The sequence below is a fragment of the Chelonia mydas genome, chromosome 3 (assembly GCF_015237465.2).
Source record: "Chelonia mydas isolate rCheMyd1 chromosome 3, rCheMyd1.pri.v2, whole genome shotgun sequence".
Lineage (NCBI taxonomy): Eukaryota > Metazoa > Chordata > Testudines > Cheloniidae > Chelonia > Chelonia mydas.
The window spans coordinates 105,753,289-105,779,886 of NC_057851.1; the positions used below are offsets into that span (position 1 = coordinate 105,753,289).

The 26,598-nt window shown below is 40.8% G+C and overlaps 1 protein-coding gene across 4 annotated transcripts; it reads left to right on the forward strand.

Moving 5' to 3' along the window:
* Positions 1 to 804: 804 nt before the first annotated feature.
* On the forward strand, positions 805 to 26,053 carry STX11 (syntaxin 11). Of its 4 annotated transcripts, none has more exons than XM_027818655.3 (2): positions 805 to 1,433; positions 22,685 to 26,053. In XM_027818655.3, the coding sequence occupies exons 1-2, from the start codon at positions 884 to 886 to the stop codon at positions 23,554 to 23,556; spliced, it is 1,422 nt and encodes a 473-aa protein (XP_027674456.2). In that variant the 5' UTR covers positions 805 to 883; the 3' UTR covers positions 23,557 to 26,053. The 4 variants fall into 4 exon arrangements, with proteins under 4 accessions (XP_027674456.2, XP_037750850.1, XP_043399012.1 ...); XM_037894922.2 differs by lacking the exon at positions 805 to 1,433 and adding an exon at positions 1,541 to 1,768; XM_043543077.1 differs by lacking the exon at positions 805 to 1,433 and adding an exon at positions 2,089 to 2,600.
* The last annotated feature ends 545 nt before the right edge of the window (positions 26,054 to 26,598 follow it).

Here is a 26,598-nt window from a genome sequence, read left to right on the forward strand (position 1 = left end):
TCCTCATGGAGCTGGGTGTGCTCCTTGTGCCCTGTCCGTCACCCCCCACAAGGCTGGCTGGCAGGCCTGATGCCTGATCCCTCCTCCCCCCATCATTGCCCACCCACCCAAATGTCCCATCCTAGCTATGCCACTGCTCCCGATATCTCATGTCCTAACCAATCGCACGCCCTCCATCGCACCACCCACCCCCACTTGGGTCCCCAGGAACTCCTATTCCTCTACCCTGCCCTTAACTTTACTCTTCACCCTGTCACTCCTTCATCCCTCCCCCCCACTCACCCTGCTGTTTCTCTGTTCTGATACTCCATTTTCAATCATCTCCTCCCCTTTCATTCCCCTACCCTGCACCCTCTGCTCCGCACCCTCTGCTCCACACCCCCTTATTTAGCTCCCCGACCTGCTCTAACTGCACTCACAATGAGGAGGCCTTGGGGCACCGTAGAGACTAACAAATTTATTTGGGCATAAGCTTTCGTGGGCTAAAACCCACTTCGTCAGATGCATGTGGTGGATAATACAGTAGGCAGGTATAAATACACAGCACATGAAAAGATGGGAGTTGCCTTACCAAGTGGGGGGGGGGGGTGTCAGTGCTAAGGAGCCAATTCAATTAAGGTGGAAGTGGCCTATTCTCAACAGCTGACAAGAAAGGGTGAATACCAGGTGAAAATCACGTTTGTAGTGCTAATGGGGCCAATGCAATGAAGGTGGCCCATTTCAAACAGCTGACAAGAAGGTGAGAGTATCAGCAGCACAGAGCAGGGTTAAAAGAGCCACTTAAGCGAGGTTGTGCTGGCCCCCTGCACGAGGCGCTCATCTGGGCACAGCTGGCAAAAGGCCCCTTCTGAACCAGAGCACCAGGAAGGGGGTAGCAAGGAGCATGGCGGACCCCGCTGCTGGCTACAACCAGAGCCACCCACACTTCCTAGCAGCTGGGGAAACCCCTCAGCCCGTTCTCGGAAGTGACCCACCGCCAGCCTCTCCCCTGAAGCAGGCCTGGTGGGGGAGTAGGAGGGGATTGTACCAGTCGCTCCCCAAATCCTCCACGGCTCCCGCAGCAGACCCTGGGAGAGCCCCGCGCACCCCCCATTTCCACCTACGGACCCCGGGCTTCCCCCTCCCCCCGTGCCGAGGCAGCCACTTGGAGACCCCATCCCCCGCTCGCTCCCCGGCTCTAGAAACCCCCTTCGCCGCCCGCTCTGCGCGCCCCGCAGCGCAACAGCCCGCTGCCGGTCACCGCCGCGCCCTGGACCTGCGGCCAATGGGCCCGGGCGGGGGAGGAGCCTGGGCGGGGCGCGTGAGGGGCCGGGGAAACTCCCTGCGCCCAGCCCGGCTTGACGGGCTCCCTGGAGGAAGCGGCACGTTTCTGCGCGAGGACGCGGCTGGAGCAAGCAGCGGGGGCGCCGCCTCTCGCCCATCTTCCTGGAGCGGTGAGTTCCGCCGGGGGCCCTGTTGCCTTGCGGCTTGGGCAGAGCGAGCCGAGGGCTGCCGGGGCCCGCCTGGGGAGGGGAGGCCCGGAGACGGGCGGAGGGGTGGCCGTGGACTAAGGGAACAATCCGGGCTAGGACGGGGACTTGGGGCGCCCGTGTCCTAGTATTTCCCTTTCGTAACAAGGAACGGATGGTTGCTTTAACTGGAAGACCATCAGCCAGTAAGAAACTAGCACAGTTCAGGTGCCCTTCAAATTGTGCCACATTTGGAAACCTCCAGGGGAACATAGGAACTGACTCCTTTCCATCTCTCCGGAGAAGGGCTTGAGCCCCAGGTAAAGTACCATGGCCCTTTCAAACAGAAGCAAAAGAGAGAACAATATTATGGTGTCCTACCGAGCTAGTGTTCTGAACCTGGGTGTGCTTTGAAATAGTTTCTTTCTTATCTCAGGGAAAAGAGATGCAGTGTGTCTGTTTTTCAAGAAAGTACCAGGTTTAGACGGTGAATTTATGATATCTGGCTGAAAACTATTTTAAATCCTTTTTTTTTAATGTATTCAGCTGTAATTTCTTAATCCTGTCACTAAGAAGAACAAAATCAGGATCTCCCTACTCCTCCAGTCTATGTACCATAACAAATGCTAACTTCATTAATAGTTCTGGTAGTGTATTACAGTCCAAACCCAGCTAATATGTGTATTTGCCTTTAGATCCAGAATATAAAAGTCATTTGCTCTTTCCTTAGCCACACCAGAATGACCCATGATTAACTGACTGAACAAGTTAGTTTTCTCTGGCTCTTCCTACTAACTGATTGGAATTGGCATTCCTGCTAAAATGAATGAGTACCTGCATATACCTGAGATGGCCTTTTGTAATACAAACTGTATGTTAGTGGGACAGGAAGTGACCAAAGGACTGGCATTGGCCTGAAAATGGTAATTTAAACTTCCTATTCCTACCCTTGAATTGTGAGAGTAGGAATTAGAATTGTGAGGCTTTCTTTTTTTAAGCGTTCAGACATCGAAGAAGGAAAATCAGTGGCTTTTATGCAAGGCCTCACAGTTTGAGGAGAACTTAAACCGTGGCATGATTTTCTGATAATGCTGTTACTTAGCACTTCAGATTTTCAAAGGGCTGTGTAATTGTGATGCTCCTGTCTGATAGGTAAGACAGTATTCTTATTTCTCAGATTGAGAAGCTGAGGCTGAACCTTTATTCTTTCTTATGGTGCCCTTCCCCCATGAATAATTTTTTTTTCTGCTTAAGGCTTTAGAGGACAGACAATATATTGAGTGACCAGTTAAATATGGCAGGTGAATTTATGAACTAAACAATGGATTTAGCCAGCTGGTCTCCATGTTTTGGTTTTTCCCTTTAGTGTAAAACGGTAAGATGACAGATGATGTTAGGGTTAAGTTTCTATTAAGAATAGAAGTGTGGGACACAACATTTTCTCGTGGATAATGTGCCTAATGTTTCAGATTATCGTATTCTGTGGTAATAGTAGCTTCTGATCATTGCAAATAACTGCAACACAACAGCATACAAAATCACATGCCATGCCATACTGTTGTGAAGGTTAACCATGTGATTTGGTTGGGTTTACTGCTATAGTTTTAATGGTAACTAATAAACTGTTAAGTTATTATTTTTATAGTGCTGGGAAGTCTAGACGTATACTTATGTGTCTAGGGGGCAGAATGTGAGAAGGAGAGGATCTCTATTTGACAGCAAGGTAACACTAATTTAACATTAAAGTCACAAATTGCTTTATTGTAGTAGTTTTCAGAGTAGCAGCCGTGTTAGTCTGTATCCGCAAAAAGAAAAGGAGTACTTGTGGCACCGTAGAGACTAACACATTTATTTGAGTATAAGCTTTCGTGAGCTACATAAAGTGAGCTGTAGCTCACGAAAGCTTATGCTCAAATAAATTTGTTAGTCTCTACGGTGCAATTTGCAATTTGTGACGTTAAATTAGTGTTACCTTGCTGTCAAATAGAGGTCCTCTCCTTCTCACATTCTGCCCCCCAGACATAAAGTGAGCTGTAGCTCACGAAAGCTTATGCTCAAATAAATTTGTTAGTCTCTACAGTGCCACAGCTGTAGCTCACAAAAGCTTATGCTCAAATAAATTTTAGTCTCTGCGGTGCCAGAAGTACTCCTTTTCTTTTTATTGTAGTAGTTTCTTTGCATGCTTATGGAGCAAAAATAGTGTGTGAGGAGTGGTGGGGGGACAGTACTATAGTACATTACAAACTATAGACGGGCACATGTGTTGTACCTGACTCAGAATGAAGGGGAAGCAGGGTGGAGAGAGCAAGAGGAATTTCCTGTGGGTTTGTGCTGTTGGAGCAGCACAAATAGGGTTCCACACTGCAGGCAGGATCTAGTGAGAGATTAAAGCCATGTTCTGTACCAGGGTACAGAGTAATAGAGTGGCAGCCTGGTAACTTACATGCTTAAGTTCACTACTTCTTTCCATAAGAAACATTTTCAACTATTAAAAAAATGCAGTGTCTGCTTTCCTCAGTTTTTTTTTTTTTTTTTAATTGAAAATGGTTGCCCAAAAAATGAAAATGTTTTCATTTGCAATTGCCAAACTTTTTTTTTTTTAAATGAAAAGTCAAAATGTTTTCAGGATGATTCCAGCCATCTCTACCACTGAGTATTGGATTGTTTCACTGAATATATGTATTTGAGAGAAAAGTTTGCAAACTGAGACTACACACAAATGGGGGGGAAAGTAGCCCTGGTCACTGATGATATTTGATTGTCTGAAATCATCTGGAAATCTGACCAGCTCCTCAATTTATGAACTTCTTGTAACAAACGACACGTGGCCTCCCTGAATGAAAGCAGACCTAATGGTTACTTCCCCCATCCACCATAAACATCTCAGTTTTATTTGGCTCAAGTCTGAACCAGCTCACTGTTATCCATTCCTCAATTTCACCTGAACCACAAGAGACACTCAGCTACACTCTCCAGGCCGGAGATAAAGCTGATGAATGTTGCCGTCATTCTGAAAACACTTCAGCCCATTCCTCCTTGCTAAGTCTTTCATGCATCTAGAACAGGAAAGTACCCAAACTACCCTCAAGAATCTATTAGAAAGAAAAGAAAAAAAGAAACAAATTACCAAAGGCAGTCCCATATACTTCTACAGATCAGCACCTCATTATCCATAAAATAGATCTAGCACTGCAGAGCCTTTTATGATACTGACTTGTGTGGCTGCAGTTGTGTATTAGAAGTCAATTTGTAAACACAAACAAGAAAAATACCTTGTGAGGTTCTATATACTTGATCAGGAAAGGATACTCTAAGTGCCATATGCCATAATATTTCTAGTTATGCTTTTGCACCATTGTCAACATTGCTGGTGTCCCAGGAGTATAACAAAGAATACATTGCTCTCTCTGTTTAGGGAAATCTTTCTTGTGCAGGATGATCTCATTAATCAGTGCTGCTGATTTTAATCTTTGACTTGCCTTTACAGACACAACTCTGTATATGACAAGTGGCCAAGGCAGATTACAAGCTACTGCTTTAAATGTACAAGAAGATGTAGAGGTTAACTTCCTCATGGCGGTGGCTTTCCGTTTTAACTCAAATTGCAAGCTGGGCGGGGGACGACTATGGGTCTTGCACATGGCTGGACTGAAATTAACGCAGAGGATCGATCTTGCACTCTAGTTCAACTAGTTTCAGTTTACATCTCAAAAAATATCTACTCTAAAAGAGTATATATGCATTGTAGACACAAATGAGATAGGGACAACATGATCCTGCCACAGAAAAAGAACAATTTAATATGGACCGACTCCTGGGCTCTCAGGCATGATTCCCATTCATTTTCATCAGGGGCTTGCCTTGGGAAGAAGTGCTTTGTGCCACTGGGTCCAGTTCTGCAAGAGTGGTTACATTTTTTGTATTTGGAGTGGAATGCTTGTCAGTATTTTGCAGCTATAGACTAAAGGTCACGATCTGTGCTCTCTCTCCAAGTGTAATAGGGTGTGTGTGGAAAGGGATGGGGTGGGAAGGGAAGGCTAGCATTGCAAAAGTGGATTTTCACTTCCAGGATTCTCTCGTTACATGGGCTGATCCAGTCCCTGACATGCATTGGTATGCACTACAGAATAATCAGTACAAAGCATTCCAACTATTGGCATGTCCCTGTACTGAGTTTGCAGGATGTGGGTTTAACTGCCGGGGGTATTTCCTGGGGCCAGTTAAGCTGGCTTTTTGGACCCTTTATAGCTTTTGAGCTGCTGTAGTGGTTGCAGTAACCCCCAAAATTGGGGCCCTAACTGTATCAAGGCACTAATTTAGATTAATAATAATATTGAACAATAATCTGTTGTAACACAATATGTTGGCTGGAGATAGTTTTTAAAAATGCTGTCTGATCAGCAGCATAACTATATGAGAATGCAGACCTCCCCATTTGTCCCCCCCCCCATGATATTTCAATATATGTATTCTAAATTCTGTGTTGATTTATCTGAAACTTAAAAATTTCCTCCACTCTTATCTTCATAAACTTACTCATTACACCAGGATGTATGGTCTATGACCTTGGACTGTTCAGAATTGTCTGTCTTTAGAATTATCAGTATAAATTGCTTTATCTGACTGATAACCACTGACAACCTGATGTTACTGCTCAGATGTATGTTTAATGTCCTCTTGCTTGTTTTTTATTTATAAATTCTATTTCATAATAGAAATAGCATTTCCATGATCATATTGTACTTCCGTGGTGTGACGTTTGGGGGCATCACCCAGACCAATAAAGGGTTCTGTCACATCTGCCTTGTACGTTTGGGTATCTTAATACTGTGCTGCTATGGTTCAGTGCTCTAACACAAGTAGCCAGCTTACAAGCATGAGGTCCCACTCTGGCTTCCACCAGCCTCGTTACTACTTGCACGGTGACCTCAACAATCCCTTTCGGTCCAAGTTCTCCTCTCCCACCTCTCCCCCCAATCCATCTCCCCGAGTTGTTGACTATCAGCCACTTGGACTTTTCCCCTCTGGTTCATCACCTTCAAAGATGTGAAACCTGCCCCCAATTATTAGTTCACTTTGGCGCACACACTCCACACAGTTTGCACAATAAAGATCTGCTTGGGGTAAAAATAAACAAAAAGTTTATCTAATAGAAAAATCCATGGATTCAAAGATGAAATAGTAAGGGAAAGCAAATGCATCCAAGTTACACAGAAAATAAAGATGTAATCTCAGACTTTACATTTCGGTATTCCCTTTTCTAATACAAGTTACCTATTGCCTCAGAACAGTTTCCCAGTACGCCCTTGGCCCTAGAGGGGATCCAGTGCTTCCCAGACAGGATCCCACTTTCTTGCTGGCCCTCAGTTTCTGGATAGCCTTCACTTCAAATCCCTTCCCTTTTAGCAGGGTTTGCAGTTCTTTCTTTATTTTTTTTTCCCCCCCTTCCCTTTTTCTCAGAGTGTGGTAATTCATGGTGACACAGAGCAGGGGGGTTTCCCAGACTGGGATTTTCTTTTCAGGTTTCAAATTGTTTGTGTTTTCCCATAATGTCTGTTACTGGCTGGACAATGTAGGTGCTTGGAGCTGGTTTTTTACAAACACCTGGCCTGGAAGATGTCCTCCCTGCTTGGTTGCCTCATCACACTGCTGTGAGATGATGTTCTAGAGGTACTGTAGTTACAATTACAATTTTCTACACATAATGCATACATTTATAACAAAAACCTGTGTGTGTGTGTATCCTAATGACCATTGAGTTCAGGACATTACAAGCTTTAATAAAAGATCTTACTTGACATTTTTTATACACATAACACTATATACGAACAGCTGATTCAATTGCTTATTCTTTGGGGTTCAGACCCCCATTTTCTCACCCTGATTGTTACATATGGGTACAGTCACTTGATCCTGTCTTCCATACAGGAATATCGTGGTGATTATATGTTCAAACATTACATTACGTGCATTACAGTATGAGTAAGTGCTTAGTATTATTAATGCTGCCTACTGACTCATAATGATGCCCAAGAAGTATAGTAATTGCCCAGAAATGCATGGATGGCTGTGACTTACTGCTTGCATTAGTGATATGTATGTGTTACTGTATAATTTGCATAATGTATGATTTCTGTGACTCTATTCAAGTCACTTAACTCCTCTACTCTATTTTACCTAATTGCCAAAATGTATATATAAAGATATATTTGTTTTATCTTGTGTTTTTTGTTTTTAATGTGTAGGGTAAGAGCCCAGAACACTGGATGGGTAGCTATAGTTGTATTTTTTAAAATTGAAGAAATAAATATTTTGTCAAGAGTCTTGTGATGAATAGATGTTTATAAAGTGCCATACAAATGCTAAAATTCACCAAAATGGGCCCACTAGCCCCAAGCCTTCAGTGTTTCTGATGATTGCCTCTTGCAAAACCATTTTAAAAAGTTGGTAGACATGCACAGTCTCCAGTACAAGCCTGTAGAATTACTTTCCTGTACACTCAAGGGCACCCAACTAATTTATCCTCTCCCCAACCCTCACCCAAATCCTTAGAATGCTTTTGGCATACACGTATGATCCTCAGTCAAAAGGAATCAGCAATATGGGGGGGGACAGGACACCAAAAATGCTAAGGTTAACTCTGTTTCATGGGCCTTACAGTGAGGGTGAATGAATTTTAATCTCAATCATCACAGCCCTGGTATAAGACACTCAGAAACCAAACTTACTTAGCTGTAATCAATCAAATTCAAAGAGTGACTTCCAGCATTCTAGACTTCCACTATTCATACCTTCTTTCCCATGTCTGTATACCAAGATGACCAAGGGACTCTTTAGTACGAATCCAGATCAGAAGACTGTCTTAGGATGCTGGAAACTGGTCAGTAGTGATACACAAGCTGTACAGAATTTTCCTGCAGAGAACTTTGAAAACTAATTTATGGTCTCATTAACTCTTGAAGAGATTTGAATCCTAGCTGGGTACAATAAAATAGGCTTTCTACTCTGACTATCCGGGAACTATGTTTACTTGCATGTTGTGGTGCTGCTAGAATACAAACAATAAAAAATACTTTAAGTTAAAATTCTTGCCCACTGCTGGCACATAAATACATCAAGGAAGGAAACAAAGCAATTACACATCTATCTATATCCTCACCTGCTCCCAACCCTCATTTAGCCCAAGCCTTCTGGATAAAAGGTCCACTAAAACTTTTTCCTTGCAAAAGATGGCTGGTACCAGTAAGGGACTCATTAATATTAGCATCCAGATAACATGATAAATGGTATGTTGGAAATATCAAGGTAGACAGGGTCATGAAATAAGCCTGGGAAATATGAGATATAAATAGACGTGGGAAGTGTTACTCAGGAGATGCAGTACAGTCTTGCTCTGTGTTGAACACTATTACAGAAATGTGGACTAGTCAAACAGGACACTCAAAGGCAATTAACATTCAAGTGGTTAATGCCTCATTTCATAGTGCTAGAGGCACCAAGCATTTGAATGTTAATTGTTTTTGATTCCTAGTTCTTCTTATCAGCTGGGGAAGACAATAGACATCCTGAAGATTGAGTCTACTGGATAAACAAAGCCATTAAAGGCTGGAAGCATCATTAAAAGCTAACATGTCCAGGGAATTAGATATGGCATTAGACATGGGTAATTAACGTGTTCTGGGATGACATCATGCTCTGAGATGGGACTTAGTATTCAAGAATTTTGCTATTTAGCTATTCAAATAAATGATGGGGTGGGGGATGCAAGCTTATCCTGAAAAGCTTAATTAAATCTTAATAAGAAAGGGAAAAGAGAAGTAGACCCTTGTGTGTGAGCAAGTCTTTAAAAGAGAACTGGCCTATGACCTTGGCAATTGGACACACTCCTATGTAGAGTACTTAAAACATAGGGGTGGATAAGCAGAGAGAGAGCTCATCCTACTAGAAAGGAAAGGAAGCAGGTCTTAGCTGTAACCTGCAATGGGTAACCTGCAATATTCTGTTGGTGAATTTTTGATAGTTTTATGAGATTTCTGTAGGTCTCTAAATGTTACAGTTGGTGTTAAAGGATGACTTTTCTCACCCCAAGATACACTTACATCTCTAAACTTGGAGAGAATGAGATGATTGCATATATCACATTAGTAGATGTGCAGGTGAACGAGCCTCTGATAGTGTGGCTGGTGTGATTAGGCCCTATGATGGTGTCCCCGATTAGATATGTGGACACAGTTGGCAACAGGCTTTGTTGCAAGGATAGGTTCCTGGGTTAGTGGTTCTGTTGTGTAGTGTGTATGGTTGCTGGTGAGTATTTGCTTCACAGAATGCCACTAGCTATCACCTTCAGCCCCCACCTAAAACCTCTCCAACGCATCATCAAGGATCTACAACCTATCTTGAAGGATGACCCATCACTCTCACAGATCTTGGGAGACAGACCAGTCCTTGCTTACAGACAGCCCCCCAACCTGAGCAAATACTCACCAGCAACCACACACCACATAACAGAATCACTAACCCAGGAACCTATCCTTGCAACAAAGCCCATTGCCAACTGTGTCCACATATCTATTCAGGGGACACCGTCATAGGGCCTAAGCACATCAGCCACACTATCAGAGGCTCGTTCACCTGCACATCTACCAATGTTATATATGCCACCATGTGCCAGCAATGCCCCCTCTGCCATGTACATTGGTCAAACTGGACAGTCTCTACGTAAAAGAATAAATGGACACAAATCAGACATCAAGAATTATAACATTCAAAAACCAGTCGGAGAACACTTCAATCTCTTTGGTCACTCGATTACAGACCTAAAAGTGGCAATTCTTCAACAAAAAAAACTTCAAAAACAGACTCCAATGAGAGACTGCTGAATTGGAATTAATTTGCAAACTGGATACAATTAATTTAGGCTTGATTAGAGACTGGGAATGGATGTGTCATTACACAAAGTAAAACTATTTCCCCATGTTTATTCCCCCACCCCCACCCCCCACTGTTCCTCAGACGTTCTTGTCAGCTGCTGGAAGTGGCCCACCTTGATTATCACTACAAAAAGTTTTTTTCCCCCTGCTCTCCTGCTGGTAATAGCTCACCTTAAGTGATCACTCTCCTTACAGTGTGTATGGTAACACCCATTGTTTCATGTTCTCTGTGTATATAAATCTCCCCACTGTATTTTCCACTGGATGCATCCGATGAAGTGAGCTGTAGCTCACAAAAGCTTATGCTCAAATAAATTTGTTAGTCTCTAAGGTGCCACAAGTCCTCGTATATATACTGTATGTAGCCTTGTGCAGAGTTAGTTTGTGAGAGAGAGGAAAAACAGATACATGGCTTGAGAGATCGCAGTCTGTAGTTCTACAAGCTGCTGGCTATAGTGGAGAGAATTGTTTCTCTAGACTGTCAGGGAGTGATGTTTTGGGAGCTGACAGGCTTGTGATAACTTCAGAAGTACAGGATGCTTTCCCAAAGCAGCCCTTTCTTCCCTGCTTACATCCCCTTCCTTTCCTTGCTCGTGTTAAGTTCTAAAAATGCTACAGAAATAGTTCAGTAGCTAGTGATCTTCTTGTATTTCTATAATTCAAAGGCCATAATTTCAAAACATCTTGGTTTAGTGTGTACTGTGATCTCAAGAACTAACTTCAATATCAGCTACTACTTAATGTGCACAGTGACTTTTTAAAATACACAATACACACCCTACTCAAAATTGTGTTACCTTTGGAGAGATGACGGATCATCATTCTCCTATGAAAGCCATCTTGTTAACAAATCCATGTTGTAAAAGACATCTGTTCTCCAAGTTAATGTTGTATCACACAACTGCACTAACATCCACCAGACAAAATTATTAAATCTACTGTACAAAAGTACTACTTTCATAACCGAAATAAGTCATTAGAAAACTGTCATTAGATCAATGTCAACCTCTTTTAAAATGAACATTTCAGCTGTACTTCAATGTTTCTCTTAAATAAAATCAGAATAATTTAAGGAAGAGCACGAGACTGTTGTCTTGTGACTGCATTCTAATCTACTGCCAGACAAAGGAAAGTTTGTCTCTCTCATCAACAGAAGTTGGTCCAATCAAAGATACTACTTCACCCACCTTTTCTCTGTAATATTCTGGGACCAACACAGCTGCAACATTGCATAAATACATAAAGGAATGCTTGGACAGTCAAATGATCTAATTGGGTGAAAGTCCATCAGCAATAAATTGTCCACAGTGTGGGAAAACTACAGGAATGTACTGAGATGGGATTATAAAGAAACTTCTCCTATAGCCAGGTTATTTCATAATTGTCCACTGCAGGATTTCTTGTATCTTACTCTGACACTTTGAGTACTGGCTATTGCCAAAGACAGGATACTAGAGTAAACAGACCACTGGTCTGATCTAATATGGCAATTCTTATGTTTTTTATATTACAATATGTATCAGCTCTTAGCTTCTTGGAAGAAGTTGCAGATGAAAGAAGAATGTGTATTGTGGCTCAAAATGCATTTTAGAAATGTTTGTATTTTATCTTCTTAGGTGGCAACTGACACTTTATTGTTTCCATATATCCTGTTGCAATATCCACATCCACTTTAGTATTAAGATTTTCGCCAGTATTTGGGGAAGTAAATGCTATTAACCAATTCTCATTAACTATTATTACTTAGTGGATTAATTTATTTATGCTACAAAAAAGAAACAAAAGCACACTGGATTTCCCCAGTTCTGTTTGTGATATACGGAGCATTGAAGCCTTTGGAAATTTCACTAATTTTCCTTCTCAAAAGTCAAGGGCACTGGACATGTACATCTTAAAACTTAAACAAAGGTGTTTTTTTTGTTGTTGTTGTAAGTTCCGGTTTCAAAGTAACAGCCGTGTTAGTCTGTATTCGCAAAAAGAAAAGGAGTACTAGTGGCACTTTAGAGACTAACCAATTTATTTGAGCATAAGCTTTCGTGAGCTACAGCTCATTTCATCAATTAACCTTTTGGTGCTATCTGCTATCAAAGATCTGGCGTGCTATGATACACATCAGGGTTTAGTTGACTGCCTGAATCAAGCAGTAACAACTCTGCCTAAACTGAAACTAGTCCTTTGCAGTTACAGAGACAATTGTTTGGTTTTTGCCTTTTTAAATTTGGAGAGTGAACGCTGCGTGGCAGTGGGATAATTAGTGAAGCAGCATGATGCATAACACTGGAGCAATAGTAGAAATGAACACTTGCAGCACTGTGAAATAATAGGTCACCTGTGCCACTGAATTCTGTTACTGCAAACATCTTGTTTTGACAGATATTTTAAATCGCATCAATTCAGAGCCCTCATTAGCTGACACAGCTTTTGCTTGTACTTAAAGTTTGCTCTGCCCAAGCCACTCGGTAACCAGGTATTTCAGAGAGCTAAACGTACAGTAGTTGCAATCTTATTGCAACACATACCACATCAAGAATTTGTAACTCTCGTGTGCATCATGGGAAAACTGTTTGGGTTGTGACTAATAGGCAGAAGTTTCATTCTGTCATGGGAAAATAACTATGGGACAGATTCTTAGCTGGCTAAATTTAAAATTTACACCAGGAGAGGATCTAGCTTCAAGCACCTAACCCGACTGTTGCAGACATTAGGTAGTCTACATTCCGTGTGTGTCTGAGAACAGTTGAATTGCAAAAGGAAAATACTCCTTAGAGGGACAGACTTGCTGAAAGTATACATTTCAAAATGAATATTAAAAATTACATATGAAAAAAATGAAGGCTAAACCAGGTTTTCAGTCAGGTTTTTATAGAATCCTAGAACTGGAAGGGACCTTGAGAGGTCATCTTGTCCAGTCCCCTGCACTCATGGCAGGACTAAGTATTATCTAGACCATCCCTGACAGGTGTTTATCCAACCTGCTCTTAAAAATCTCCAATGATGGAGATTCCACCACCTCTCTAGGCATTTTATTCCAGTACTTAACCACCATGACAGTTAGGAAGCTTTTCCTAATGTCCAACGTAAACCTCCTTTGCTACAGTTTAAGCCCATTGCTGCTTGTCCTATCCTCAGAAGTTAAGAGAAACAATTTTTCTTTCTCCTCCTTGTAACAATCTTTTACGTATTTGAAAACTGTTATCATGTCCCCTCTGTCTTCTCTTTTCCAGACTAAACAAACCCAATTTTTTCAATCTTCCTTCATAGGTCATGTTTTCTAGAACTTCAGTCATTTTTGTTGCTCTTCTCTGGACTCTATCCAGTTTGTCCACATCCTTCCTGAAATGTGGTGCCCAGAACTGGACACAATACTCCAGTTGAGGCCTAATCAGCACGGAGTAGAGCCGAAGAATTACTTCTTGTGTCTTGCTTACAACACTCGTGTTAATACATCCAGAAAGCTGTTTGCTTTTTTTGCAACAGCGTTACACTGTTGACTCATATTTAGCTTGACCCCCAGATCCTTTTCCACGGTACTCCTTCCTAGGCAGTCCTTTCTCATTTTGTATGTGTGCAACTGGTTGTTCCTTCCTAAATGCAGAACTTTGCATTTGCACCGAACCCAGAACTGATCCCTGCAGGACCCCACTCGTTATGCCCCTCCAGCATGACTGTGAACCACTGATAACTACTCTCTGGGAACAGTTTTCCAGCCAGTTTTGCACTGCCCTTATAGTAGCTCCATCTAGGTTGTATTTTCCTAGTTTGTTTATGAGAAGGTCATGCGAGACAGCATCAAAAGCTTGACTAAAGTCAAGATATACCACATCTTCTCCTCCCCCCACCCCCCCAATCTGCAAGGCTTGTTGCCTTGTCAAAGAAAGTTATCGGGTTGGTTTGACATGATTTGTTTTTGACAAATCCATGCTGACTGTTTCTTATCACCTTATTATCTTCTAGATGTTTGCAAATTGATTGCTTACTTATTTGCTCCATTATCTTTCCAGGTACAGAAGTTAACCTGACTGGTGTGTAATTTCCTGGGTTGTCCTATTTCCCTTTTTATAGATTGGCATTATATTTGCACTTTTCCAGTCTTCTGGAATCTCTTCCCCCGTTGTGCTTGGTCCTCACAATATCACAGCATTGGACAATACTGCATATTCCTAAGTGAGTCTTTATGATAGCGTGCAAAATACTCTCACCTGTTCACGTAGAGCTTAATGAAATCAATGGGACTGTTACCACTAATTTCAAAGGGTGAATGTTTAGGCCTATACTTATGTATGCAGTGTGACTGTAGCCCTGTCAGTCCCAGGATACTAGAGAGACCAGTTGGATGAGGTAATATCTTTTACTGGACCAACTTCGACTGCCTGTACTTGTCAAAGAATAATATTTTATACCCTAGTGCTATTTAATTATAATTACGCCACCCATAGTTAAGGTTGCCCGATACTGTCCATTTTAAGACCCTGCTTTCAGTTGCTTATAATTAGCTAAACAGCCATTCAGGCTGAAATTTCATGCCGAATGCCTGCCTCATGTTGAATTTTTTGAAATGTTTTAGCTAAATGGTTTGGCTATGTCTGAAAGTGAAGTTGGGCACAAGTTAATGTGGAACACACAATTAGTCACTACACATGCAAAGTTTAGTTTAAGAGATTTACCCAGCACCTCAGAGCAACTCTATGGCAGAGGCAGGATCAGAATCCAGGCAACCTCAATCCTAGCATTTCCTAACTTTTGAATGCTTGACTTTGCAACCGTAATGTTCTTTGAATATGTTTTTTTTGCAATTTCGAGGATCAGCAGCAGATCCACTACAGATCCACAGAACAGACCTCTTCCACTTGAGTTAATGGGTCAACTGGTAGCATTAAGAGGCTGTTTGGGCAAGCCACTAGAGGAGGAGTACACACTCTTTGCCACTTTACTGCTACTGATTGACAACAAAGAACTGTTGGGACTAGGAATTCTGGGTTCTATTCCAGATTCTGAAAGAGTATGTTCTATTGGTTGCAGACAGTTGCCCCATATCACCCAGTCTGACCCTGCCACTCCTTCCCCATCCGAGCCCTCCTGCCCACCTTTCTCTGCTCCCATCCTCCCAGAGCCTGCCCTTTTCTCCCTCTGTTCCCAGAACACATCCTCCTGTCTGCCTCCCATACCTCACCCCCTATATGTTCAAGCAAGTCAGGGTGTTCCCCTTTCACCACACTACCTGGACACCTCACTGCTGCATCTGAAGTCAGTGGGAACTGTGCTTCAAATATGTGAAGTACTACAAAAGCAATTCTCTGAAAAATTAGGCCCTAGGCATCTCAAATTGGGCACCCAAAACTAGTGGACTAATGACAGTTTTGCCCTTAATCTCTCTGTGCCTTAAAGCCCCATCTATAAAAGGGCAATAACACCCTTCCCCACAGATGTAATTTATCCAGAGATAAATTATTAATGTTTTTGAACACTCAAATATTACAGTGAGTACCATGGCAAAGCCCATGCGGAAATTAATACTATACTCAGTGCATGGCTTGAATGGTTTGCAATAAATAAAACCTGAGGTCATACATTGAATATAAAATATTGAATAGCTGCTCATTTGGTGAGCACTGTCCATCCTGTTCAGTGAATGTGGCAGGGGCACTGTGTGTGTTGGGGGCGGAGGAAATATGTGATCATATAATTTAAAGACTGAATCACACAAGAGAGGCGCAAACAAAGGTTGCACAGACAACCATCATCTTGGCATTTCCCAGTTTTTTTTAATGCTTGGTTTTACAACTTTAACATACAAAAAAAACTATATTTACAGAATGTTAACATGACAATGGTGGTTTAACCCGGATTCTACAGGCTTGCCAGGAAGGAGTTTTGGTACAATAGTTTCATGTTACATGTTGTCGCCACAAGTGTGAATTGACATCAACCACTTTGATGTGATATTCCAAGTCGTCTTCAGTCGATTGTGGCGTTACAATAAGTGTAGAATTATGAGCTATATCTCTTGCCTGCTCAGCTGCTTTTCACACTCAACTTTTTGGTAAATATTTTTCTTAAACTGATAACACTAGTTACTGGGCTGTAACAGGGGGCTTTGACCACCACCAGGTAGGGTTTTGTTTTGTTGTTGGTGTTTTAATCAGCATGTGAACATCAGATTTAGGGAAGTTAGGTGCCTCGTGAGATTTTTCAGAAGTACCTATCTGCATCTTTAAAAAAAGAAAAGGAGTACTTGTGGCACCTTAGAGACTAACCAATTTATTTGAGCATAAGCTTTCGTGAGCTACAGCTCACTTCATCGGATGCATACGGTGGAAAATACAGAAGATGTTTTTATACACACAGACCATGAAAAAATGGGTGTTTATCACTACAAAAGGTTTTCTCTCCCCCCACCCCACTCTCCTGCTGGTAATAGCTTATCTAAAGTGATCACTCTCCTTACAATGTGTATGATAATCAGGATGGGCCATTTCAGCACAAATCCTGGTCTGTGTGTATAAAAACATCTTCTGTATTTTCCACAGTATGCATCCGATGAAGTGAGCTGTAGCTCACGAAAGCTTATGCTCAAATAAATTGGTTAGTCTCTAAGGTGCCACAAGTACTCCTTTTCTGTTTGCGAATACAGACTAACATGGCTGTTACTCTGAAACCTATCTGCATCTTTAGGCACCTAAATAGGCACTGAAAATCTTGCCCTAGACTAATTGTTGAGCTGTACAATTCTGATAATCAGCCTATGCATATAGACCCATATCCAGTTCTCTTCGCTTCTGTTGTGTCTAGAATTTGGGTTTGATTAGCTTTCCTCTTATTTACCTAATTTGGGGAGCACTCACTATATGGACCAGAACTGAAACCTTCTATTAAACGCTCTCTGTGTGTGACAGAAAGAGAGAGAGAGAAAAGAGTTGGCTAGTCACATAGTGCAGGCTTTTCTAACTTCCAACTGCTAAATCGTATGAAAAGACTACTAAAAATACACTCCTTGCTTGACTTCTTTTTTTAAATGTAAGTACAGTAACTTCTCTAGTTACTACAGGGATGTGTCATGATGACTGTGAATGGGAGGGAGGTGATCCACAAGGCAGGCTCTCTAAAATTGTGGTCCACACTATAAACAAATGTGAGAATCTCGATGTAAATAAGTCTAGCTATATAATCCTCTTTGCTCTTGTTAAAGGAATTAATTCTTGGAGCATTTCTTGAAGGTACTCTGATAGCAATGCTGGAGCCATATTGATGGTTGTGAAGTGAATAACTTTCAAAAACAGTGTCCTTGTAGAGAGAATGCATGTATTAGCTTTCTGATATATAAAATGGTGATGACCCTTCCTTTATCTCAAAAGGGCGTTGTGAAGCTAATTCACTGAAGTTGGAGCAGTGCTTGCTAGGGCAGTGCTTGTGCTTGCTTGTGCTTCAAATTGCCTCTTATTTACTGCTAAGGGATTTTAAATGGGGAAATCTTTCTCAACTGACACCGGTTTAGTACCCTTGCACCTCACCCAGAGAATTAGCTTACCATTAATAGTGCTTTTATTTATTTTAGATCTAGTGAAAGCGAACTAGCATCACTATATATTTATGACATTTGAAACTGAGTATGGGCTAGATGACCTGCAGTAAAATATTTTTTGCATCACTGGACTCCCCAGGATAAAACCAAACTGGAAATGTTTCTGCTAAAATGACAGCATAGTTAATTAGGTTACAGTGATGACACTTGATTCAGATGAATGTGATTCATTTTCACCTCTTTCAGGCTGTCTGCACTCTCAGACAGCTTAGCTTTGGGTTTTGTCAGGTTATCTTTGCACCCCTAAGAAGTACCAACTAACTCTTTTTTTTTTTTTTTTTTTAAAGTCCAGCGGAGCTGTCATTTTGACCGACTACAGCTCCCCTACAGTCTTCACCACTAGTTTCACACCTTAGGATGTAGAATGGACTTAAAGGAACATTGTCAATTTATAACCACACTTCTTTACCTATGTTACTAATATTTAAAATCACTAGAAGTGTGTGTTTGTCACTTGTTGTTGGAGGGTTGTGTATGTATTTCTTGAAGTTCTCTCAGTTTCGACAATGAAAATCAATGAGGTCAGTTTAATGTTCGTTTCAACACTTTCATTTTTGGGTCCTCCATGCTGCAATAGATGCATTTTCAATATTGCTGGAGGATGCTTATTTCAATTTAATTGTAATTGGATTTGTTTGTTTTTTGAGGTGGAAATGCTTCCCTCGATCCTAGGTTTTATATAAGCTGTTCTTGCAAAATGTAAATCTTGAACCAAACTTAAGCAGGTTTCAGAGTAGCAGCCGTGTTAGTCTGTATCCGCAAAAAGAAAAGGAGTACTTGTGGCACCTTAGAGACTAACAAATTTATTTGAGCATAAGCTTTTGTGAGCTACAGCTCACTCCATCGGATGCTCAAATAAATTTGTTAGTCTCTAAGGTGCCACAAGTACTCCTTTTCTTTTTGCAAACTTAAGCAGTTTCCCTTTCATGGGCTGCCTATGAAGAGGACGAGTTTGAACTTTAAAGAGAGACACATTTTTAGGGGTTAGCTCTCATGAAAGAGAGAAGTGGGTATAGCTATTTATATTTCTCTAACACAATTGTTTTTGTTTTACTTTTTATGTATTTATTTTTAACTTCAGTGGCTATCTGTGGGGCTTTTGGTGGTGGTGGTTGTTGTTGTTGTTTTGAATAGTCTCCTGTGGTGGCTATCCCCAAACACTTTAGCGTTGTACTAGTGCATGAGAATTGAAAAAGGAAACTATCTAACCTATCCTGTTTGTTTTCTGTATTTCATTCAGTTTAGATGAAACACACAAACAAAGAGTGCACATGGGGAAGCGTAATTTAGATTCTCTAAAAGTATTCTTGCAATTTAAAAAATTTCAGGTACTGTTAAGAGTAAGGAATTAATTTTCAAATATTTTTATCTTGGATTTAGACTACTGTAGTACTTCATGGGCAGTTTGATCCTTTTAGAGTGGCTGAATCCATAGTCTGCCTCTCCAGGACTTCACAACAGTGTCCAAATAATTTCATATTATTTCACATTTTCCATTTTATTGACGGTGGCATGTAAAACTTGGTTATAAAACCTGACCACGAGAACAGGAAGACAAATATCTTCTTTGAAATTGTTAGGAGTAAATCATTCTGTTTCATGAGAAGGTGCTCAGGGCCTGCTTTTAGAGCAGAAAGAGGCAAGAAATATTCCAGCAACAAAACCTCATGCTAGGTCTCCGTTCTTAATTTGTCACAAGCTTTTGTGGAAGACTGAATTCTCTGTCTTAACAGGACCCAAACCATCTTTTTCTTTTCTCTGTGGTGGTGGTGGGGAGATGTCTCATGCAACACTGCATTTAACTTAACAAATTAAAAACCTTTTTGGCCTCAAAAAATGACAGATATTTATGTGCCTTAGCTCATTTCTGCTACTGTAGTATGTATTTTTAAATCACCACAAACAGCTTGATGCTATTAGCTATCTGTAGTATAGAAAAGTCATGCAGTGTAACCGCTGTTTGTCAGTTCTCCTGCTGACAAAAAACTTCCTCCCACAATGAGTGGCGTTTGCACTATTGACAGGAGAGCGCTCCTGCCAACAACGCGCTGTTCGCACTGGCGCTTGTCGCAGCAAAGCTTTTGCCCTTTCTTTTGTGTTGTTTTTTGGTTTTGGGGGGCGGGGGGCTTTGAGGGTGGTTAAACACCTCCGAAAGACAAAAGTTTTGTTGTTCAATTGCCAGTGTAGACATAGCCTTATACTGGTGTAAAGAATGTGGTTTGGTTTGGTTTTTGTTTGGGTGGTTTTGTTTTGTTTTAGCTTTATTGCCTGGAAAGGAATAAAGTTAAACCAAAAAAGCCACTATTATGCCAAGGTAAGTGTGTCTACTCTGGGGCTATACTACTATAATTTTATTGGTACCACTGGTAAATTTTGCCTTGGGGACAAGCCCTAAGGCCTCAATCCTGCAAACATTTGCATGTGTCCAGTGTCTTTAAGTGGGATTATTCATGTTCATAAAAATAAGCATATGCATGAGCATTTGCAGAATTGTGGCTTAAAAGCTCTTTAAAATCCCTAGCAAGATTCCTGCTAAGCCTGTTCTACAAAACTTTAAGGTATGTGTGTCAAAGAGGGTAGTTACTGTGTGAGGGGGCTGCAATTAGGATTTTGTTTTTGTTCCTTAACTTTTAAAAACTATGCAACAGATCATAAATCTGCATTTTTGACTGCCACTGTCTTCACTGGGTCCACACCTATACCCTTTGGCCATGTCTACACTAAGCTTTTTTTTTTTTAACCTTGAAATAATTTAGTGTCATTTAATTCATGGTAGTTAACATCTTTGTAAAGGCTAGCGTGGACACGCACTTGAAAAATGAAAAAGTAAGGCAGAGTAAAATTCAGTTTAGTGTCAAAACATAGAACACTAGAGGCAGCATGCTTATTGTATTATTCATGTACTTATTTAATTCAGTAATCACTCTCTTTAATTTAAACGGCCCTGTCATGGAATTCCAGGTTCTAAATTACAGTGCCACAGAATCCTTGCATTAGTAAATTTGATCTCTTGTATTTGCTGTCGATAGTTTTATGTCTCAAGTACCAAGATTTTGAAAATAAACATACAGTGCTCCAATAATGGAAGAGGCGTGGCACTAGGATAATCTGATGTTTAGTTTTAGTTTTTATTTAGCTCTATAAAGAGTTGGTTCTGCGTCTGCTCCTGTCATAAATATAAAGGGAAGGGTAACCACCTTTCTATATACTATATGCTATAGTGCTGTAAAATCCCTTCAGGCCAGAGGCAAAACCCTTTCACCTGTAAAGGGTTAAGAAGCTAAGGTAACCTCGCTGGCATCTGACCCAAAATGACCAATGAGGGGACAAGATACTTGCAAATCTGGAGGGGGCAGGAACAAAGGGTTCTGTCTGTCTGGGTGATCAGAAATGCAAGGCTTCCAACTCCTGTTAAGTTAGTAAGTAATCTAGCTAGAAACTGCATTAGATTTTCTTTTGTTTAATGGCTGGTAAAATAAGTTGTGCTGGAGGGAATATATATTCCTGTTTTTGTGTCTTTTTGTAACTTAAGGTTTTGCCTAGAGGAATTCTCTATGTTTTGAATCTGGTTACCCTGTAAGGTATTTACCATCCTGATTTTACAGAGGTGATTCTTTTACCTTTTCTTTAACTAAAATTCTTCTTTTAAGAACCTGATTGATTTTCATTGTTCTTAAGATCCAAGGGTTTGGGTCTGTGTTCACCTGTACCAATTGGTGAGGATTATTATCGAGCCTTCCCCAGGAAAGGGAGTGTAGGGCTTGGCGGGATATTTTGGGGGAAGACTTCTCGAAGTGGTCTCTTTCCCTGTTCTTTGTTTAAAACGCTTGGTGGTGGCAGCATACTGTTCAAGGACAAGGCAAAGTTTGTACCTTGGGGAAGTTTTTAACCTAAACTGGTAAGAATAAGCTTAGGGGGGTTTTCATACAGGTCCCCACATCTGTACCCTAGAGTTCAGAGTGGGAAAGGAACCTTGACAGCTCCACATTTAGCGCTCACTGAACTCAACAGAAGTTCAGTGAGCTGAAGGACACCAGAATTGGGCTTTAACAGACATGGATCCCCTTAGGTGCCCCCCCTTCCTCTCCTAAAATCCCAGCCTGAACCTTTCCATATCAATCCTTGTAACCAGTTCTTTCCCTGCTACATTTTTTGTGCATGTGTTTGTACTCTGCAAACATGTTGACAGGTTTCACTGAGGCAGGAACTGCAAAGGCAGAATTTCTGATCGTTGGGGTCAGTGATTCAGTGAAGGGTTAGGGTCTAGAAGGCATCTAGGTGCAGAGGAATCTTGATTTTTTTTTCAATTAGATCTATGCTGTTCTACACACAGCAGTAATGACTGCAAGCTTCTTATTAAACCTTAATTATTTGTTTACAAGAATCATGGCAATGTTTTTTTTATTTTAACTATTGACAGGTTTTTGGATGCACAGCTTTCAATAATGCATGAGTAAAAAAGTGGGGGGGCGGGGGGAATTTACTGATCCCTGTTGCTACCACAAGGGGACTCAAGTGCCAGTGTCTTAGCACCTCTAATCCAATGACCTGTGTCAAGCGATGCAGGGAAGTTTAAGAGAAACTGGTATTCTATGGTGTGTTTTATGCAAAGATACTTTAAATGTGAAACTTTAAAAAAAATTATTTTTTTTTCATTTTAATACATTCTTTAATTTTTCTGTTTTGTTTTTGTTTTTTCCCTTCTCCCCAACTCTCTTTGCCTACAGGCAGGATGAAAGACCGGTTATATGAACTGTATGAGTTAGCTAGGCTTTATAACCAACAGTTTCCTAACAATGAGGATGATGAGATTTTACCTCATGAAATCCTCCTGTTCGAGACTGATGATGCCCTCGCAGCTCTTTACAAAGATGTCCAGAGTATCAGAACAGACAACCTCCACCTGAAAGAGGACGTCAAACGGCTAGGTAAACAAAATAACCGCTTTCTTACCTCCATGCGCCGTCTTAGTAGTATCAAACGAGATACTAACAGCATCGCCAAAGACATCAAGGCCCGTGGAGAAGGCATCCACAGGAAACTCCAGACAATGAGAGACTTCAGTGAAGATGCAGAAACAAAACATGGCACGATGTCTGTCATAACCCGTGTATCGAAGAATCACTATGTTGACCTCATGCATGCCTTTCAGGAAGCCATGTTTGAGTACAATGAGGCAGAGATGAACCAGCGGGAGAACTGCAAGATTCGGATCCAGAGACAGCTGGAGATCATGGGCAAGGATGTTTCCGGAAACCAGATTGAGGACATGATTGAGCAAGGCAAGTGGGACGTTTTCTCTGAGAATCTCCTGTCTGATGTCAGAGGGGCTCGTGCAGCATTGAATGAGATAGAGACGCGGCACAAAGAGTTGATGAAGCTGGAGACTCGCATCAGGGAAGTTCACGAGCTCTTTCTGCAGGTGGCACTACTGGTGGAGCAACAGGCTGACACCTTCGACATCATTCAACTGAACGTGGAAAAAGTTGAGGACTATGTAGGAGAGGCTAAATGTCAGGTGAGGAAAGCTTTGGAATACAGGCGGAAACACCCGTGTCGAACACTCCTCTGCTGTTGCTTTTCATGCTGCAAAAGCTGATTCTCCTACTCAGGCCTTACAGACCAACTTGAATGTGCCCTAAGAATGTACAGTTGAAATAGTGCTTTTAAAATGGGCTACTTTTTGGAACAGGATTGCTTTTGGTTTTGGGGGGTGGGGTGGGGTGGTTACCCCTTGTCTTAGATTTTGTGCTAATAAAAGCCAAATGTTGCTGGCAAATTTTATTATCTTCAAAGAAATAATAAATAAAATTCAAGCCTAACCTATTTGGTTGTAATCTAGGCTAGAGTGCTTAAGAGAGCCTCATAAAATGATACATGCTCCAACCTGACACCACCTAATTTAGAAGAATGAATGAAAGGCTCATAGGTTAATCGATGAAGGATGAGTGTTGGTGTACCACGAGATGGCTATTTTGTATCTTCCACAGTGAGACTGCATAGGGTACAGCTCTATTGCTGTAGTGATGTAATTCTGTGGTGCTTTGTAAGTTTGCCTGCCTTTAGGAAACTTGGAGCCCATGTGATGCAATCCTTAAGCAATTCATTGCCACATTCATTTGAAGAAACAGTAAGTCTGTTAAACTATTAACAGAAAATATAGAATTATTTTCTTAAACCTTTTTACACAAGGAGCCTGATTCTGATCTCACACTGGTTTTACACCAGTGGAACTCCATTGAAATGAACGAAGTGAATTTTGATCTATTCCAGTGTAGATAAGATCAAACTCAGTCCCAAGAAGTAGTCATTCCTCTCCCCCCATCCCTTTCATCATTGTGAACACACCAGAATTTTGACCAGGTCACAGGAAACACTGAAAAATTAAGACCTCTCCAACTGACTCTTTACTTTAGTCATTTAAATACTCTGTTTTAATGTTGTTCTTTAAGGTTGTAATGTCATCTGCTGGAGGACTGAAAATGGTCATGGCAAACTTTTCAAAGATTTTTAGCCCTATAAATAAAATTAATGCAGCCATCTCTTCTCAAATGTGACTTAACACCCATAAATGGACATTTGTCTGGAAGGCAAATGCAACATTTTAGCGATTCACATACACAAATTTGAAGTTATAGTGACAGATTTACCTTGTAAATAGATGCTTATTTTTGTAAGACAATGTATTGATATATTGTGTTTTGTATTTGTTAACATGAAGGTATTAATAACAATGTTTACTCTGGTTTGTATATGAAGACAGATGGGACTGTCTTCTGCCTCTGGGACAACTGCATATTGAAGAGAGAATAGACGCCTTTATTCAATACTCCTGTATGAGCCAACATTTTGGAGTCAAAATGACACTTCCTTTTATTGGGTTTGAAAAGTTTTCCCTCCTCCCTGTAAAACCGTTTCTGATTGACCATATTAGGTTTGGACAAAAAGGGAGGAAGAGAGAAATTTAAGGCCAAATTTTGCAGTCCTTAATTGATTACATTGGTTTCACTTGATTGAAAACTGAAGAATTTTGCCCTTACTTTTGAAGTCTTTTGTGCTCCGTGTTAGTCCTAATGAGAACAGAGGGCAATGCACAATATTCCAACTACAGTATGTATTTCTAAGCAGCTTTCTGCTACATTGTGATTTATTGGTACTTTGAACTCATACAAGACTTTTTATTTTTTTTTACCCTCCCCTTTCCAGAAGTTAGCAACTTCAGAGATCTTCTGTTTGGTTAACTTTTTCCCCTTTTTTATGTCCTTTTAATAATATTATATTTTAACATTTCACATTTGTATTTTGGTGATTTCCTGCCCAGATGCACCCAGCTATCCTTCTGCACCCTTCACAATGAAAGGTTTCTCTTTCTGTCTTTTGCACACTAAATGTATATTGTAACAAATTATTTTAAATTACTTATAAAACAATAAGGCCTTGCAAAAACAAATTGATACACACTTCTAAGCTTTCTTTGCCTAGCAAGAAAATGTTGCTTGCTGGACAGGCTTGCCACATGGAGGATGAGGGAGTTAGATGAAGAACTGTGGACAAGAACTTTTTTTTTTTTTTCTCAAGCTGAAAGTCACTGCTTTGAACTAAATATTATATGAAGCACCTGTGCCTGTATTTGCATGTGTTCATTAGCTAGAATTTATGTAGGGGACAAATGAGCCTCAAACAAGAGAATGTTTGTGGTATACAGTGAAGTCTTGAAGCCATCAGTGTTACATTTGCATGGGAAAATTCAAACAATTCAAATCTGAACTGTAAGGGGGAAGAGACTGGGGTGTCAAATGCACTGGCTGGCACCCATTACTAATATTTAAGAGCCGTTGTCATGTTGAGTAGCACCTTACTCCATAAGTAGTCCCAATCAAGTGAGTGAGACTGTGTTTCTAAAGAAAGGTACAAAGCGAGGATATCAGAATCCGGATATAATCAGGCCCCAGAAAAACGTGAACCTATTTGCTCTGTGTATTGTAGCTTTTTCCTCCCCCTTTATGATAAAGTTATGTAAATGTTCTAATTGTATTTCTTTTTTGTACATGTATATATCTAGAAATGCAATAAAAGTGTTTCAGCATAATGGTAAAGATGCAGAGAGTCGCACCTTGAATCGGCAGATCCTAATGGTTCCATGCACATTGATATTCTGTGGAACTTGGAAAAAGTCACATTACCAAACATTACCCTCTTTCATCAACTCACACGTGTGCCTGAAACGTTAATGTGAAAAAATGTCCTGTTATTGTTCCCTGCCAATGTAACTCACACTTCAGGTTTTTTCAGAAAATCTTAAACATTCCTCCATTGCAAGAAGGGGTACACATTAAATCCAGCAGTTCTGAGAGATCCTTAAGATCATATTTAAAACATCACATTGCTAATATCCATTCTAATGCTGCATCCTCACTGGCACACAGGAAAAGGAACTGAGATAAGCAAGAAGAAGAAACCTATTTTGAAACAAGAAAAATACAGTTATGTTGTGAAAGTAGTTAAGGCTTGCATGCATCCAAACAGGCTGTGATTGGCAATCCCCAATTAATAGTTTAGTCCAAGATGGAAAAACTATATCTAGTATATAATATATCTTGTAAAATATATTCTTAAGAAATCTAAAGCTCGTGAAATTAAA